The 16,270-nt window shown below is 43.9% G+C and overlaps 1 protein-coding gene across 3 annotated transcripts in view; it reads right to left on the bottom strand.

Moving 5' to 3' along the window:
- Positions 1 to 16,270, bottom strand: part of DUSP8 (dual specificity phosphatase 8) — an 85,599-nt gene that overhangs the window by 30,303 nt on the left and 39,026 nt on the right. The window contains exon 1 of one of the 3 annotated variants that reach the window (XM_083470886.1): positions 2,735 to 3,161. The exons of the other annotated variants lie outside the window; for them this stretch is intronic. Coding sequence (XP_083327012.1) covers positions 2,735 to 2,852 — 118 coding nt within the window. The 5' untranslated portion in view covers positions 2,853 to 3,161. Of the gene's footprint in view, positions 1 to 2,734; positions 3,162 to 16,270 lie in introns of those variants that run through there. 3 annotated transcript variants of the gene reach the window in all.

The raw sequence follows: 16,270 nt of genomic DNA, 5'->3' as shown, positions 1-16,270 counted from the left end.
CCGCTTCCAGGGCTACTTCACACCTTCACTCCCATGCACAGGTATGCGTTTTTTGAGTATGGAGAAACAGCAGAACAAGCAAGTGACAGAGGTAGATCACACTATATTTCTATGGGAATTTGGCCTCTGTTCTTATTAGGGTAAGTAAGGGAGAGCTGTCATAACTGAAGAGTGTGGGCGGGATATATCAAGACCTGAAACAGCAAAATAGTCTCTGAAATTCACGAGGAAAGGACACTTGGCTGCATTCCCCACCCCCACCCCTTCTAGGATTAGCAAAAGTCAGTTCTGACTTCCTTCCTCAAGTAACAAATGGTGTTCTACTCCTTATATCGGCTCAATTATCTCACCCATTGCTGGACATTGGCCAATTCCACATAAAGCCCCTTTTCGTATGTATCAAAGCGGATGGAATGTTCAGCACATTTTTTCAATGCAGCCTCACTGGCCCCTTTTGCAAGGGCAACATTTGCTGTTTCGCCAGAGCCAAACACCGGCTTCTAAAATGGCAGTTAAAGCAGCTTTCTGGAAAGGGGAAAAAAAGAATCGACACTCTCTCTTAGGTCTCTGGAGACTGCCTCCCCTGATCCCTCATTTTAAATGGCTTTAGGATCTTACCTCATCAAGTTCCTATTTAAATTCTATTACTGCAGTGAAAGGGCTCGGTTGGTCTTTGCAGCTGTTCCCCTCACAGCCCCCTGCTATATTGACTCTCACCATCTTCCTGTGCTGCATCAAGTAATCTCTGTTTTCATGCCATTGTCATCATGGCTGGTGGCACTTTTGCTGGTGGCATCATCTTCATCATCATCAGGTATCTTTAACTCTGGGGTGATCGATTTCTGTTCCCCCCAATTCAGACAATTTTGACACCGCCATTGTGTGAGGAAGCTCAATAATTTGTCAGATGAAAGACTATCACATCTAAATTCTTCCTAGCTGAAGGAACAGGAACCTTAGTTCACCACCATACAAAGACCCAAACCTCTATGCACACTTCTACCCATTCCATGCTCCCCCAGCCACAAAAAACAAAAATGTTTTAGGCATGTTATTTGCAGCATATAGCCAGTTCTGATTGTCTATACTAGTACCAGAGGCTAGAAGTAAGTATGGTTCTTGCTTTTACTGAGCTAACTAACATCTGTTGGGCAGGCAGTTTTGGGTTGCGTGTACAACAGAAAGAAGAATCCATAAGGGAGAATGGGGGGAAATTCCACATTCCCTGTCCTCAAGTCAGTCATGCTTCATTTTTTGAATCTTTGCCAACTGCTATATTTCTCCAAGGTGCAAGACCTTACGTAAATAGGAAAGCAACCATTAACACCAATATTTTTCTATTAAAAAAAGCATTGGGCAATAACACCCTTGAAAGAATCAGCCCTCCTGAGTTGCCGGTCTAGATTTTCCTCTGGTAAATGTGCCTCACCAGGACCAGCTCTACTGGTTCTAAGTAAAGAAAAATGTGTCATTTCCATAAATGACTTATTACTAATGACACAATCGCTGGGCTATGCATCTCATGACACAAAAGGGCTTCCAAGCGCTGCAGGAAAATTCTGATTTTGTAAAGAGTGCAAGGGCTGTGGGAAAGTTTCATGGTTCCATCGTTTGGTAAAAGTAGGTCATTCTACTTTTTTAAAGCTGCTTTTCATTTCTCTTCTCACCTCTCGGGCTAGCCCTGCAAGTAATAAACCACTATGGATGCCTTTTCAATAAAGGAGTCATTCTCAGTACAGAAATGCAGTCAGGCATATTGAGCAGCAAAGCAAATGCACAAGATCTAAAGCTAGGGACAGCATAGTGCCCCCACCTTCCTCAATGCCTCTTCTTTTATTTTGCCTTTCTGGAAGGTAATTCCCCCTTTCCTTCCTTTCCTTCCATCTGCACATCCACTTGATAGAAAGTGACCTCTAAAGAAGGTAGCAGTGAATGCAAGATGCTTTCTCATGCATGGAGATGTCCCCAGGAAATTTCCATAGCTCCCTACCCTTCTGCCCTGGAGCATGTGGTGAGTTACATAAGAAAGGAAGAATCTGCCTCACTCCTCTGAGTTTCCCATTATATTCCAGTTTTAACGATCCCAGTTCATTGTGAAATTAAGTCCCCCCCTCATCCGTTTTTTTAAAAAGCCAGACCCTGTTAAAGGGGAAGCAACTCTTTTTTCTAGATGTGTGCTGCAGCACTGCACATGCAGGAACACAGAGGGACTCAAGGCAAGCATCACCCAATGCCCATCTTCTTGCAGTATACAGAGAGAGAGAGAGAGAGAGAGAGAGAGAGAGAGAGAGAGAGAAGACCTACACTGAAAGAGCAGCACATTTTCTGATTATTCTGGGCAAGGGGGAGTGTTACTCTGTCACATTCCAACAGCCCAATTCTGAACATGTTGACTCAGAAGTAAGTCTCACAAATGAGATTTTCATTCGCGTGCTCTGGATTGCTGCCTGTTGTGTCCTGCATCTGCGAAGGCTGGAGAAATGATGGGCATTCTCCCCCTCCTGCCGCCAGAATTTTAAACTTGTCCCAGTCCTGTGATGGCATGATGCCAGCTGCCAACCCCCTCCCCACTCAGCACACTCGGGAGGCAGGAGACATGGTTCAGGCAACAGATTCTATTCCTCTATCCCTCCTCCCCCCCCCCGCACCCCCAAGCACACACTCCAGTCCCATCCCCATTCACTTCTCATGCACACACACCCATCTAAAAGGATGGGAAATCCAGGGAACCAACCTCGCATCTCCCTGCTCTCCTTCATCCGTCTCACCCTGATTTTCAGCTTCATCTGCTCTTTGTGCATGTCTGGCCAGAACTGGTCCTCAGAGGGAGCAATCATAACATCCAAAGGCATCCAGGCAGCTGCGCTGCGTCTCTCTCCAAGAGCTACCTCCTGCCCTCGCAAAACAACAATTGCCAGAGGTGGGTGGGTGGAAACCTCCTATTTTCCAAAAAAAGTAGGGGAGCCCGAAACACCCCTAGATCCAGCTTCTTGGAGAAATAAAAAAGGGGAGAGAGGGAGCAGGATAGGAATATTCCTGCTCCTTCTCAGCAGAACGATACTCCCCCTCTCTCCACTCCTTGTGTATGTGCAGCGCCAGCTCCAATGAGGCTGAATGAGATCAGCACATGAGCAACAGCCGTGCTGATCCACTAAGGAGCAGTCATAGCTAACGGGTCAGGCATGCAACCGCATTCCTTACTCAGCACACAGACATGCAGTTTAACTCAAGGGCTACGCTACTGGCATATGGTTCGCTCAGCTGCTTAAAGGGACAACATCCCTTTCCCTGCTTCCTCCAACCACCCTAGTGAACGGCAGGCGGCAGGGGTAAAAGAAACAGCTCTGGTGCCTTTTGTTTTTGCAAGTCAATATATCTGCACAGCAAACTGAAGCTTTAGAAGGCTGTGCAGCCCTGCTCATCCATTTGATACAAGCTTGGTCCCAAAGCACCAACAGAAAGCAGGAGGAAGTGTGGTATAGTGGGCAGAGTACTAGCCAGAACAGCTAACATCTGAGCCAGCAGTTTCCTGCACAATCCACTGCATCTCCCTTGTGATCAGGGGTGGCAGTGCGGTACATTACATCCTCTTCCTGCAACTCTTTGAACTTCACCTCTCCACCACCTCCACACCCAGGGGAAAACTATGCATCTCATTAAAGACTGTTCTGGACAGGAGTCCCAAGCTGTCCTTATTTCTGGCCATTGCCCAGCTCCTGCTCCATCATGAAAGCATTGTTTTTCACAGCAAATCTGCACCACGGCATTTTCCCATTTGTTAAACTGGAACCAGGGCTCAACTAGACTTTGCCTCCCAACACCTTTTCATCCCAACACCAACCACACAACGCATATAACAGAATACACACAAGTACAGTGGTACCTCAGGTTACAGACGCTTCAGGTTACAGACTCCGCTAACCCAGAAATAGTACCTCGGGTTAAAAACTTTGCTTCAGGATGAGAACAGAAATCGCACGGCAGCAGCAGAAGGCCCCATTAGCTAAAGTGGTACCTCAAGTTAAGAACAGTTTCAGGCTAAGAATGGACCTCCGGAACGAATTAAGCCAGGGAACAATTTAAATGAAATTAATTGTGCCAGCAAAGTTATCCATTTTTATGAGGGCAAGGAAGGTTTTGCAAGGCCAGCGGTTAATTCAGAAAAAAATCCTCTTGCTATCAAACCCCAGTGTGTCACCTTCTCACATTTTGCCTCTTAAAATATGGCACTGCTGCCATCCCCAGTTGCCCTGGTGGTGTGAGCACCCCACTGCATGTTCTACTCTCCAACGTGTAAGCTCTTTGCCACTTGCCACTGCTGGCCCTCCAGCCCCCATTTGCATGCACAACATCCCAATTTCAATCCTTGCCATCTGCATGTAGCACTGGGAATGTCATTTGAAACCCCAGAGAGCACTGCCAGTCAGTGTAGACAATACTGAGCTAGATGGACCAATGGGCCTGACTCAGTGTGCGGCACCTTCCTAGTTTCCTAACCCGTTGGCCTGAACATATCCATCACCCAAATCTCCTGCTCCACAGACTGCCACCCTTTCTGCACCCAGCTTCCATGGCCTTTGCACTCTGCTCTGCTCTCCTTTACATTTCATGCTTTTTGACACCAGTGCAACAATCATAAAGGGAGAAGTGGAAGAAGCTGATATTGAGGCCTGGCTCCTAGTTCCTGAACTTGTGTGGACTGTGGCAAGGGTACTCCACCCTGCTGACAGAGGAGAGCTTGATAAGGCAGTGGGGCCTAATGTTTGTTCTGCTGTGACAAGGACACTGGACAAGCACATACTCAGTATTCTTTAATTGCCTTTATGCCCTGATGCTTTCTAAGTCTGTTCATGGACTGAATGGTTCCTAGTTCTATGGAAAACCATCCAGGATTAGATGGGCTGGATGGGATGCTTTGTCTCTTTAAAGCCAATGATTTACAAGGGCAAGGACTCCAAGGCTGAACTGTTTCATGGGTGTTCAGTGTTTTTCCTTAACAGTGACATCACTCCAGATGAAGTCACCAGCATTAAATAAACCCTCCCTCCCACCCGCCGCTCCATGATTGGAACCAGTGTTCTAATGAGACTTGTTATTGTAACAAATATGGGGTTGATTATTATCATATGTGGGTTGGAGTTTAGAGAAGTACAATGAAACTACACTGAAGAAGAGGGGCAGTGTTTAAACAGAGGCAGTACGCTGAATGCTGCTCCTGTTAGCCCTCAGAACATATCGCTTGAGCCCCGGTCAATGTATCATGCCAGTGTACTGCAGCAAAACTGGGGTAGAAGAACATAACTTTAGAGGACAATCGCATTTGCTTTCCTAGCATTTAGAACTGTTTCCTGAAACTGCGTAACATTTTCACTGGGTAAAGTAGGTTTAGCCAAGCAAACCTGTTATTTACTCTATTTCTGAACACTGCTTCCTGAAACTATTTTTAGGAGGGGGAGTAAGTACCCTATGCAGCCATGTCCCCTCTGCATTACGATTGGAGTTTCTTAATGAAAAATCAGGTCATATTTTATAACATACTATAGTCTATCATTTTCAGTTCAATATGTATGTATTCTCTGCCCAGTTGAACTGCTCAAAATTGACCTTCCTCCCATTTTTAATTGGACCTTCCTCCAATTAAAAAAAAACCTCCACCTCCCAACAATCAAGCAAAAGGTTGATAATGTGTTTAAAGACCTGGTTTAGAACTGAGGTACCATAAATATACCATTTATCAATGGAGAGGTCACTACACTGAGATGTACGAGCTCAGTTTCTTATCTTTTAATGTTATTTAATTCACTCCTTGGCTTGTCGCAGCTGAGCAAGCCCCTTGGACAGTAGACGCTGCTTCTTGTCAGGACTTCCTATGCTCTCTCTTTAGCACTTGGGTGAATCCTGCGGGTACTTTAAGAAAAATAAGCATCTTTTGTTGCACATTTGCAGTGCAAGTCCTCCTAGCATGCAGACAACCAGGGCCCATGCAAATATTACAGCAGCTGCTCCCTGCAACGTCGACACTGACTGGCACAACACAATTTGTGAAAGCAATCAAGAAGTGTCTGCAATACTGAAAGCACTTTGTACTTCAGCATTCGGTTTATCAAAAGCTCCAGCTGGTGAGAAGGAACATCTACAACAGGGGTGAGGAACTTCTGACACTCCAGATGTTGTTGGACTACAACTTCCACCACCTCAGACTATTGGCCATGCTGGTTCAGAGTGATGGGAGTTGCAGTTCACAGGATTCCTGTGATCTACAACAATGGAAACTTCCCACCTTTCCATTGCATGACTTCTTTAGGTAGCTCTGTCAGAAAAATAATAATAATAAGTTTTCTTAAAAGGAAATAAATATTAACTGGGAACAGGCTCTTATGTTATACACACACCTCTTTTCTATTTGCAAGCATTGAATTATGACGTGACACAGTACTTTTGCCATTTTTGTATGTAGAAATTTGCTGAATGCCTCTCCTGTCCCCGCCCACCCCCAGCAGCCCCACACAATGAGTTTCTTGCTCTTGGTCCAATTGTTACAAAAGCTGTCTTGGCAGTGTGGGGGGAGGGAAGACAGTGGGTGGGAGTGCATTCCAAAGAATAATTATAGAATCAGGAAAACAAGTCTTCTGATGATGACATTGCTAAACAGAATGTTATAGAACACAGGCTTGGAATACAATTCACTCAGCCATGTGACCTGGCTCAGTCTCCCTCTCTGAATGAAGCACCCAGAAACATCTAAGATTCTGGCTGGTGATTACATTTCCACTGGGGCCACTTTGTACAGGAGTGAAGGACAGGCTAGCCCATGGGTAGGCAACCTAAGGCCTGGGGGCCGGATCTGGCCCAATCGCCTTCTAAATCTGGCCTGTGGACGGTCCGGGAATCAGCGTGTTTTTACATGAGTAGAATGTGTGCTTTTATTTAAAATGCATCTCTGGGCTATTTGTGGGGCATTTGTATTTTTTTCAAAATATAGTCTGCCCCCCCCCACAAGGTCTGAGGGACAGTGGACTGGCCCCCTGCTGAAAAGGTTTGCTGGCCCCTGACAGCAAACATAGCCACCATTCTCCTATCTTCTGTATGATGTTTCTAGAAGAAAAGAGAAAAGAAAAAACCAGGGAAGACATCCCTCTTCCTGCTGCATCTCACCTTAATCCATTCCCTTTCCTTGAAGGGACTGATCAGGGTGTGCTCACACAGGCACCCCATTCTGAGTTGTTTCAGGAAGCATAAGAGGAAAGAGGGTGGGGGGAAGAGAGCAGAACTGGCAGATTGGGAGCTAACACAGTCTTTGTCAGAGCTTCAAGATTCTGCATGCAGGACCTGTAGTTTACAAGCTGTGTTTCAGGGGGCTAGACAGGACAGGCAAAGACAGGGGCTTTTCATGTGCCGTTTTGATACCTGACTGGTTAAGGCTTCCACTGTGAAGCCACTGGCTTTTACTGACATGTATGCATTTATAACCTCAAAGCATAACAAAATATTATGGAATTTCTAATCCAAATGAATAAAGGAATTATGAATGTAAACCTATAAGAAGTTCAAATCAATTTCCACGTAAAATTGGAGGTCACAATGACAACTCCCAACCACCGACTGACTGGAGAGAGCGTCCAAAAGAAAAGAAAAGAAAAGAGAAAAGTATTTACAGCTCTCCAAAAAAGGAGGACAGCCAAGTGGGACTGGTGGTTTTTTTCCTTCTTCTTCCTTTTTTGGCATAAGGGTTTTCTACCGTTGTGGGTCCAGCCTTGAAAAGGCCACGCTACCAAGCCTTGAGCTTGCAGCATATTCCTGAGCTTACTTTAAAGGGGGGGGGCAGCAGGGGAAAAACACTAAAATCATAATTCTCTGTACAGAGCTGAAAATTAGTTCTTCTTCCAAGTTGCTGGGCATTAGTACTACACATTTCACCTTTAGTTTTATTTAAAAGTAATTATATGCCACCATTTATATACTGCAATATCAGGGTGCTGTGCGGCAATGAAACATTTCACTTACACATGCTTGTTCAAGACAAAGATAATCTATTGTTTGACTGTGAACAGATAGGGTATGCTTTGGAAGACTTTCTGTCTCTGCTTCAATGGACCAAAGGCCATACCTCCATGCCACTGTGACTAATGCCACTAGGTCCACATTAATCCCCATCACAGATGCCACATAACTGGCTGAATGGCGCCCACCCACAAGCAGAAATATACACCACAACTGAACAGCATAGGAGCACGATATGCTGTGTACATAAGGGGAAATTGTGCTGCTATGTCATTGCTCTAAAAACAACAACCATTTTCTGAACTTGGTCGGGGGGAACCAAGCTGAACAGGACTAAGAGGGAGGGTTTTGTACATGAGATCATGTAGATGCCCCATAAAAAGTGGGTAAACAAAGTATGGCAACACCACAGTACATGCCCAATGTGGAAGCAATCACCTGAACTTTCAGTATTAAACTAAAAGCCATCACCACCAACTATGATTCTTTGTGGATACTCAGTGATATTGAACAAGATCACTTGGAATAATCTCTATTGGAATTTCACTGGAAAATAGAATTGTGCAAGTATCAGTACTGCTTGCGTTGGGACAGTATTCCATTGGTGTGTGTGTGTGTGTAACAGTCGCTAGGCAACTACAAATGATCAGTGTGTTGCTAACCCACTTTCCAGAAGTAAAAGCTGCATCTGTTACAGGTTATTTGACTCCATCTAATAAACCAGTTTGTACTAGGGGACCATTGAGGTTCCTGTTGAGATGAAGAGGCTAGTGAGCGCCTTTGGTTTGCTTCTGGCAAACTGCTTCATTAGCACTTCATTAACACCTGCTGTTAACAAGCTTTTAAGGAGGCTGCCGCCTAAGCAGACAGCAGCTGCAACCTCAGCTTCTGGGCCAACCCAAGAACATATTCCCATTCTCTTCCCCACCATTTATGCACAAACTACTGTTTCTATCTCAGTACAGTAAGTAGTCATGTCAATGATGAACCACTCCTGTCCTGAGAGTTAACGTAAGTGTGAAACATGGATGCACAAAGGATAATTCCTTTAGAAAACTTAACTGATACCTTAATGGTCATATCCGACAAACCCCTGAACTTTTATCTATTATCATGCATTCGATAAAGTGGGATCTTGTTCATGAAAGCTTATGTCATAGGGAACGTTCACTATTTCACTATGCAAAACGTGCTTCACTGTTTTTGCTGGAAACTGATTTATTAGACAAATCCAAACCAAGCCTAGAAGTTTTCTTCTGTAAAATTTCCAATAATGCCTTGTGGCTCCCAAGTACAGTATTTACATGTTTTCAAAATATCTTTGTCCACGTTCCTGTAGTTTCCTTACAGGCCGGTCCTGTGGAAAATGTAGCGAACTGGAAATGCCAAATCCCTTAACAAACCATATCTAAAGGCATGATATAATCTGTCACCAAACATTAGCTAGAATGGAATTCAGTGCAGAGAACATGGATTGGCAGCATATTAAAACAAGATGGAATTAAATTAGGATGCCAAGTTTCAAAGCTCTCCCTTTCTGCACACCATATTTGGACTCACAACACAATGCTCTCCAGCATTAATGGGGTACTGAGTGCCACCTCCTCAATCACTTGCCTTGAAAGTATCTTATCCATTAAGACTGATACACAACATGTATCACTGCCCTAAAGCATGATGGCTGCAAGGAAGATCAAAAGCTGGACATACAAGTTAGCCAATTAAGCAGTGCATGAAAAAGAAACACCAACATCTCAAGTCAACACAATGACTCTGCCAGTTGAAAGAGCAGTTTATCAAGTTTGTGTTGGCAGCTTTACTAAGATTTAATTAAAAAGTTGCAGTTAAAAAACCCCCAAACCCTGTCTATACCTCTTTCACTGTCACATTCTACTTATTGCTGGCCCAAGGTAAGATAAAAGCTTAGATGTTCAGTTATCATGTATACAGCAGCAATGGACCACTTCACAGTGCTAAACTTTTTTTTTTAAAAAAAACAAACTTTCCAAGTATCTGAAAAGTGAATGGATTTGAAAAAGCTTTTTTTGTTTTGTTTCTTTTTAAAGAACATCTCAAACAGTATAGTTTGATGCAGGGGAAAGTTGTTTTGTTATCTTTATGTGCTGCCATGTGATCAACAATTAGTACATCTTTTGAAAGCTGTACAGTGGTACCTCGGGTTAAGAACTTAATTCGTTCTGGAGGTCCATTCTTAACCTGAAACTGTTCTCAACCTGAGGTACCACTTTAGCTAATGGGGCCTCCCACTGCCACCGCACGATTTCTGTTCTCATCCTGAAGTAAAGTTCTTAACCTGCGGTACTATTTCTGGGTTAGCGGAGCCTGTAACCTGAAGCATCTGTAACCTGAGGTACCACTGTATCAGAATTACAGGCCTTTCCCACTGATAACTTTCTGCTCTAAGCATCTGACCCTTCTCTTCTGTTTTACTTTTTAGTGCTTAGCCAATTTCTAACCCATTACTAAACTTTTAGATCTTACCTCTATGATACTTACCCTTTTTAATAGATTCCAGAGAAGGACATCTATAGGCCCATTTAGGAAGTTCAAATAAACTATATACGTCTATGCTACTGGTTTGACCATTTCCTTTGCACATACTTGTAAATATTGGGGTCCTGTTTTGCTTCATTTACCAGGCACCATTAAACAACCCCACATAAACAAATGGGGGGGAAATTAAATGGGCCGACACAAATATTGGCTCCTGACTTGTCAGGTGAATATAGAAGTATTTCTTCACAGCTGCTAATGTGCTTTCAACCCTTCCTGATATATATATCCCACAGGAGGTAAAGAAAATAAACGGATCTACTGAGTTTGGGGAAATAGGAGTGGAGGAGAAATGGGCATGTATGATATGCCTCTGAAAGACGCAGGCTCTCCATAGCACTGCAGGTTTGCAAGTGGTCTGGGAGTATGGCCAGACCTGTCAAAGGCAATGTGTTTGCTGAAGAGCTGGGGGATGGAGAGATCACTCATCAATTATTACCATGCCACATTCTTTCCAAATCATGAGTGTTAAATGGGTGCTCTAAATTTAGAAAAAAAAGAGGGATGGAAAAATCTAAACATTCTTCACAGAACTGGTACAAGCTCTAGAGTGGGGAAGAAGATGGCTGATGAGCTCACATGTATACCCGGCCAGATGAAAAGCTACTGGCTTGAGAAAAGGTACAAAAGGCTTTAGCACAGCTTGGTGACCAAGAGTGTGGGTGTGGGAGGGACTCAGTCAGAGCTTCAGAAGTAGCTCATTCAGTTGCAGAATACTGAATTCTTTATAACCTATGTCTTGAACTGTTGTGAACTATTCATCCTGTGCTCAAATGCAGGCTGAATTTAGTCCTCTATTTTATTTTACTTCAAAGTCTAATTCCACACAACTCTTAGTGTTAACTGTTTTATTTTTCTAGGCTGTGCACACATCCACTTCTCTTGTGAATGGCCTTAGGCTTCTCACATGAATTGCCCTAGGTTACTCCTCATGTGCCTGCAGTGTACCTCCCATGAGAAAGATGTGGCTATTCCACACTCCCAGGCTGCATCTATGAAAGCATAAAGGATGCTGCACTTGAAAAGCCAACCGTCAGAACCACCCCATCAGTCCTGTGATGCAGAACCAGGCAGGATTTGTGCATTTTAGTCCTAAGTAGGCTACCACCAAATTATGCTCCCTAATTTTCAAGCAAGAGCTACTTCAGAGCTATGGGAAACTGAGAGCAGAGTCATACTTTCAGCAAGTCCTTTGGTCTCCACCAAGCCAGGGCCCAATCTGTAACTTCCCCTCTGCTAGCATCAGACAGATTCAGCACCCACAACCTTGTCTTGTATATTCAGGGCAAAGCTGAGGATCTGGTTTGCTTGCTTCAGGATAACACAGAAAGAGGCCTCTAGTTGGAAATTAGGGTTTGTTTGTTTTTAAATAACAGGCCTTCTGGGCCACCACCTGAGGTGAATACATCTGACTTAGCACTGACTTAGCACTGTGAGGAAGTATAAGTAAGTCTTACAGAGATACATCATGTGTTGTTAGTTTCATTTATCACTAGAGTCAGGTAGTAACAGAGCCACAGGTACTGTGCGCAACTGATCACGCACTATTTGGAGCATCTTTCAAGCTAGTGTGACATGATAATGCTAATGGTTCTACTATTAGTAAGTGCACTGGTCATGGGCATAGCCAAGGGGGGGATAGGGGGGCAGCTGCCCCCTAAATCAATTCAAATCAATACAAATATGAGGTTCTGCTCCCACATAAAAAATCCTGGCTATGCCCATGGTGCTGGCCCTCATCATGGTACACCCCAGCTCATAGCACCCATTTTTTGTTAGAGGAGGAAACAAGGGAAAACACTGCTGCCAACTGTCTCAAAAGAGCTACTTGACTCAGACTTTAAATAACCAATTCCATAAACTGTTTCAAGCACCAGTGACGTAAGTTGTGATTTGTGCCATTGATGCTGAAGCACGATCCTATTCTTGACTAGCTCTGCCCCACCCTCCCCAGGAAATCTGTCTCTCCCATTCCTATTAGCAATCAAACAATGCACGCCTGGTCCTCTCTCCAGAGCGGAGTAGGTGGCCCCTGCCGAGCTGCACAGAAGCACCAAAGGCAGCTTCGGTGTCAGCACTTGGGTCCGGCACATGCCAACTCTTCACCACCCCTGTAAGCAAACATAAAAGGGGAAAGAGGCTGGTGAGGGCTCCCTTGCCTCCTCCAGCCCAACACCATCCTTGCTGACAGCATGAACTTAAGAGGACTTTCAGGCAACATGCTTGATAAGCCAATTATAATAAAAGCACAGAGGTGTTGAGGGAGGGGCTGCAGATGTTGCTCTGGAATCAGCAGAGGTTAAAGAACAGTCAGGCTCCTGCAGGAATAGCAGCGCTGGGAGGGAGAGGGGGTACGTAATGCAGAAAAAATGTTGGCTCCATTCACTTCTTCACCGCTTCTTGTGACGTCAGGAAATCCATCTAAATCAACAGGCTTGCTCCTCCTGCAAAGGGTGGGCAGCAGGCAGGGCTGTTTACATGTACTTGCAAAGCAGTACTGGCAACCTACCTACTGCCTGAGAAATGAAGAAGAAGAACTCTCCTCCTCCTTCCCATCTCGCATCCTCCCACCTATACCTGCTTGCTGAGAGCTGGGGCTGCAGGAGGAATCCCTTCTACCCCATGTCAATCCTCTGGCACTATGAGCTGCTATATTCCCTGCAGGTAACATGGGCACCAAGTCGCTACATGCAGAGGTATGAGGTATGATAAAAGCATTATGAAAGACAGCAAAGCAGAGCCATACAGCAGGTGTGTGTGCCCAAGGCATCCCAGCAAGCAAGCAGCACCATCAAGGGTAAGACAGCCTGGAGTCCTAGCCCTGCTGACTGTGGAGCTGTAGCAGTGATTGAACTCTTGCTACAAGTGGGGAATTCTCACTGCAGCAAGCTCACCCGGTTGCATAAGCCAATAGATTTTAATGGCTGTCAGTGGCAGGGAAATTCCAAATGGGGTTTCTGAGGCCAGTGGGAGTGCTTTGTATCCTTACCACAAGATATCAAGGGTAAAAGAGGATACTGCTGCTTACCAGCAGCCTTTCTGCTGGTTTTCTATATAGGTATGAAGACTAGTCTATCTGAAACAGATCTTTATCTATGGGCTTAACCATCTGGGCTTTGGCTATTGCTTCTTGCCGATGAAAACATAGTCACATTTGCACATATTCATCTGATTAATGAGATTTTTAAATAAAAAAAGTTACCTAGAAGATTTTAAAAACACAATTTTGGCTCAGATGTTTTCTTTCATTTTTTGTGCCCTAGAAGAAATGCTAGCACAAAGATTCTTAAAGGCCTCCTCCTCCTCCTCTTTCTACTGAGATATGACTTCCCAATAAAAGTACCATACACAGGTACAGCCCATCCAGTATGAAGGAAGCACCCATCAATGCATGCTATGGCCCTCTTCAGACCAACATGGCTACCTACCTGAATTTAAAATATAAGTGAGCAATGGTCAGGGACAAACTGGGTCTCTCCTGACATGTATGTATGGAAACTGCATGCCTGAAAAAATGCATGGATGCTGCCTTCATATCCAATTGTCCCCACATGCACTCATCATGGGGGCCCCCATACCAGAATACAACAAAATCAGTTATGAGATGATGGTGATGATGATGATCTTACTGATGTAGTGATGATTACACTATATTGACATTATTGGTACTACCTGGCAGACAAGTTGTCTAAACAGGTTTCCTATAAGTCCCACTGAATTTGGTGGGCCAATGAATTGTGGGTGCTTTCAGAACAATCCTATGCATGATTACTTGGGTGTAAGTGCAGGTACTGGATGTCACTTCCCTCACTGTGAAGTTTTCTACAATCCTCCCACATTTCTCATACCAGAGAAGTAAGCCCCCTTCCTGTGTCCCTGCTCATGTAATTAAATTACTTGAGAGGGAGAACAGGGCCACACCAGCAGACCACACATCCTTGCACTGGGACAACACCCATTCACCAGGAAAATGTCTGCAACCAGCAAGCCTGCCAAATGCATGTGGGCTCTCCCTGTCATCTGGAACCCTGATTACATAAGAGGAAAACACCTGGAGGAGGTGATGGATTACCCCAGGGATAAGCAAACTTTTTCGGCAGGGGGCAGGTCCACTGTCCCTCAGACCTTGTGGGGGGCCTGACTATATATCTATATCTATATCTATATCTATATCTATATCTATATCTATATCTATATCTATATCTATATCTATATCTATATCTATATCTATATCTATATCTATATATCTACCGTATTTTTTGCACCATAACACTCACTTTTTTCCTCCTAAAAAGTAAGGGGAAATATCTGTGCGTGTTATGGAGGGAATGCCTACGGGTGGCATGCCTACGGATTGGTATATATATATATTTTTTTGGGGGGGGGAAGAATGAATTCCAAATAACAGAGAGATGCATTTTAAATAAAAGCACACATTCTACTCATGTAAAAACACGCTGATTCCCGGACCGTCTGCAGGCCAGATTTAGAAGGCGATTGGGCCGGATCCAGCCCCTGGGCCTTAGTTTGCCTACTCATGGATTACCCCTATGTATGCCAATTGTAGCATTTAATGGCTGTTCAATTGAAATTTTAATAACTGAATCCATTACAGTTTCAACAGATTCTATGAAATATTCCCCTTATATCCACTTCTCAACGTAAGACATGCTCACTCTCTTGAAACATAAAATGTTAGAAAACAGGACCACAGAAAAACAATACATTTGCACAGGAAAACTTCTGTAAAGAAACAAATGTGAAGAATATGAACCTTTCCTGGTAGTCATGGATGTATGTTACAATGTTATATCTTAAAATAGATGTTTGCATGTTTGGGCAGGTATACCTTTGGAAATTGACACCAAAGTAAGCTTCAGACCACCCAGGCACTGAACCATTTAGTCTAAATTAATAGCCTGTACATTAGACCAAAGAGGAAATTTTGTGTGTGTGTGTGTTAGAAATCTGCTCTGCCTTCCTCTTTTAAGTTTTCAGCAGCCTTTTTCTTATTTTGAGTCATGCTTTCCACATAAAACTCAGCAGCCGTGACCCAGTGTTCTACATTTCAGTTCCTCTCCTCCACCCAGCACATTAGTGGTCTGTGTTTGACATTAGTGAATTGGCAGGCGCCAGGGCATGCAGTTCATGACGCCACAGCAAAAACACACATAAGAATCTTTGCCAAAACCTCAGGAAGGAAATTACCAGCAACTTCTGGGAACGGGCTCACTCCCCTCCCTGAATGTAATGGGGTGGGTGTGCATGCACACGCCTGAGAAACCGAATATATGTGCAAGTTGGGATATGTGAATGTGAAACAGAAACGTATATGGAGTCTGATAAGCCATTTTTTCTTCAATGGCAAAGGTTCTGCAAAATACACAAAGGATTGTATTGGAGAACGCTGAGAGAACATTTACAAGACACTTATACTGATTTTTTAGTTTAAAAATGAGGTTTTTTATCATGCTTATTCTCTAAGGAGCTCAAGGCAGCTCATTTTATCCTCATAATTCTGCCGTGTGCTTGATTAAGCATTGAACCTGTTAATCCCAAATCCAAGCCCAACATCCAATCCCTTACACTGGGGTCAGGTGGATGGAATTAGATCAGGATCTCCTGGCATATTTTCAGTTAGATTGTCAAAGGTTTCTGACTCTCAAATGTTTAACAGTGTTAATAGCAAAACTGC

The sequence above is a fragment of the Podarcis liolepis genome, assembly GCF_965112155.1.
Source record: "Podarcis liolepis genome assembly, chromosome: 1".
Taxonomy (NCBI): domain Eukaryota; kingdom Metazoa; phylum Chordata; class Lepidosauria; order Squamata; family Lacertidae; genus Podarcis; species Podarcis liolepis.
Note: the sequence above shows the minus strand (reverse complement) of the source record. Positions and strands in the feature narration are given on the sequence as shown.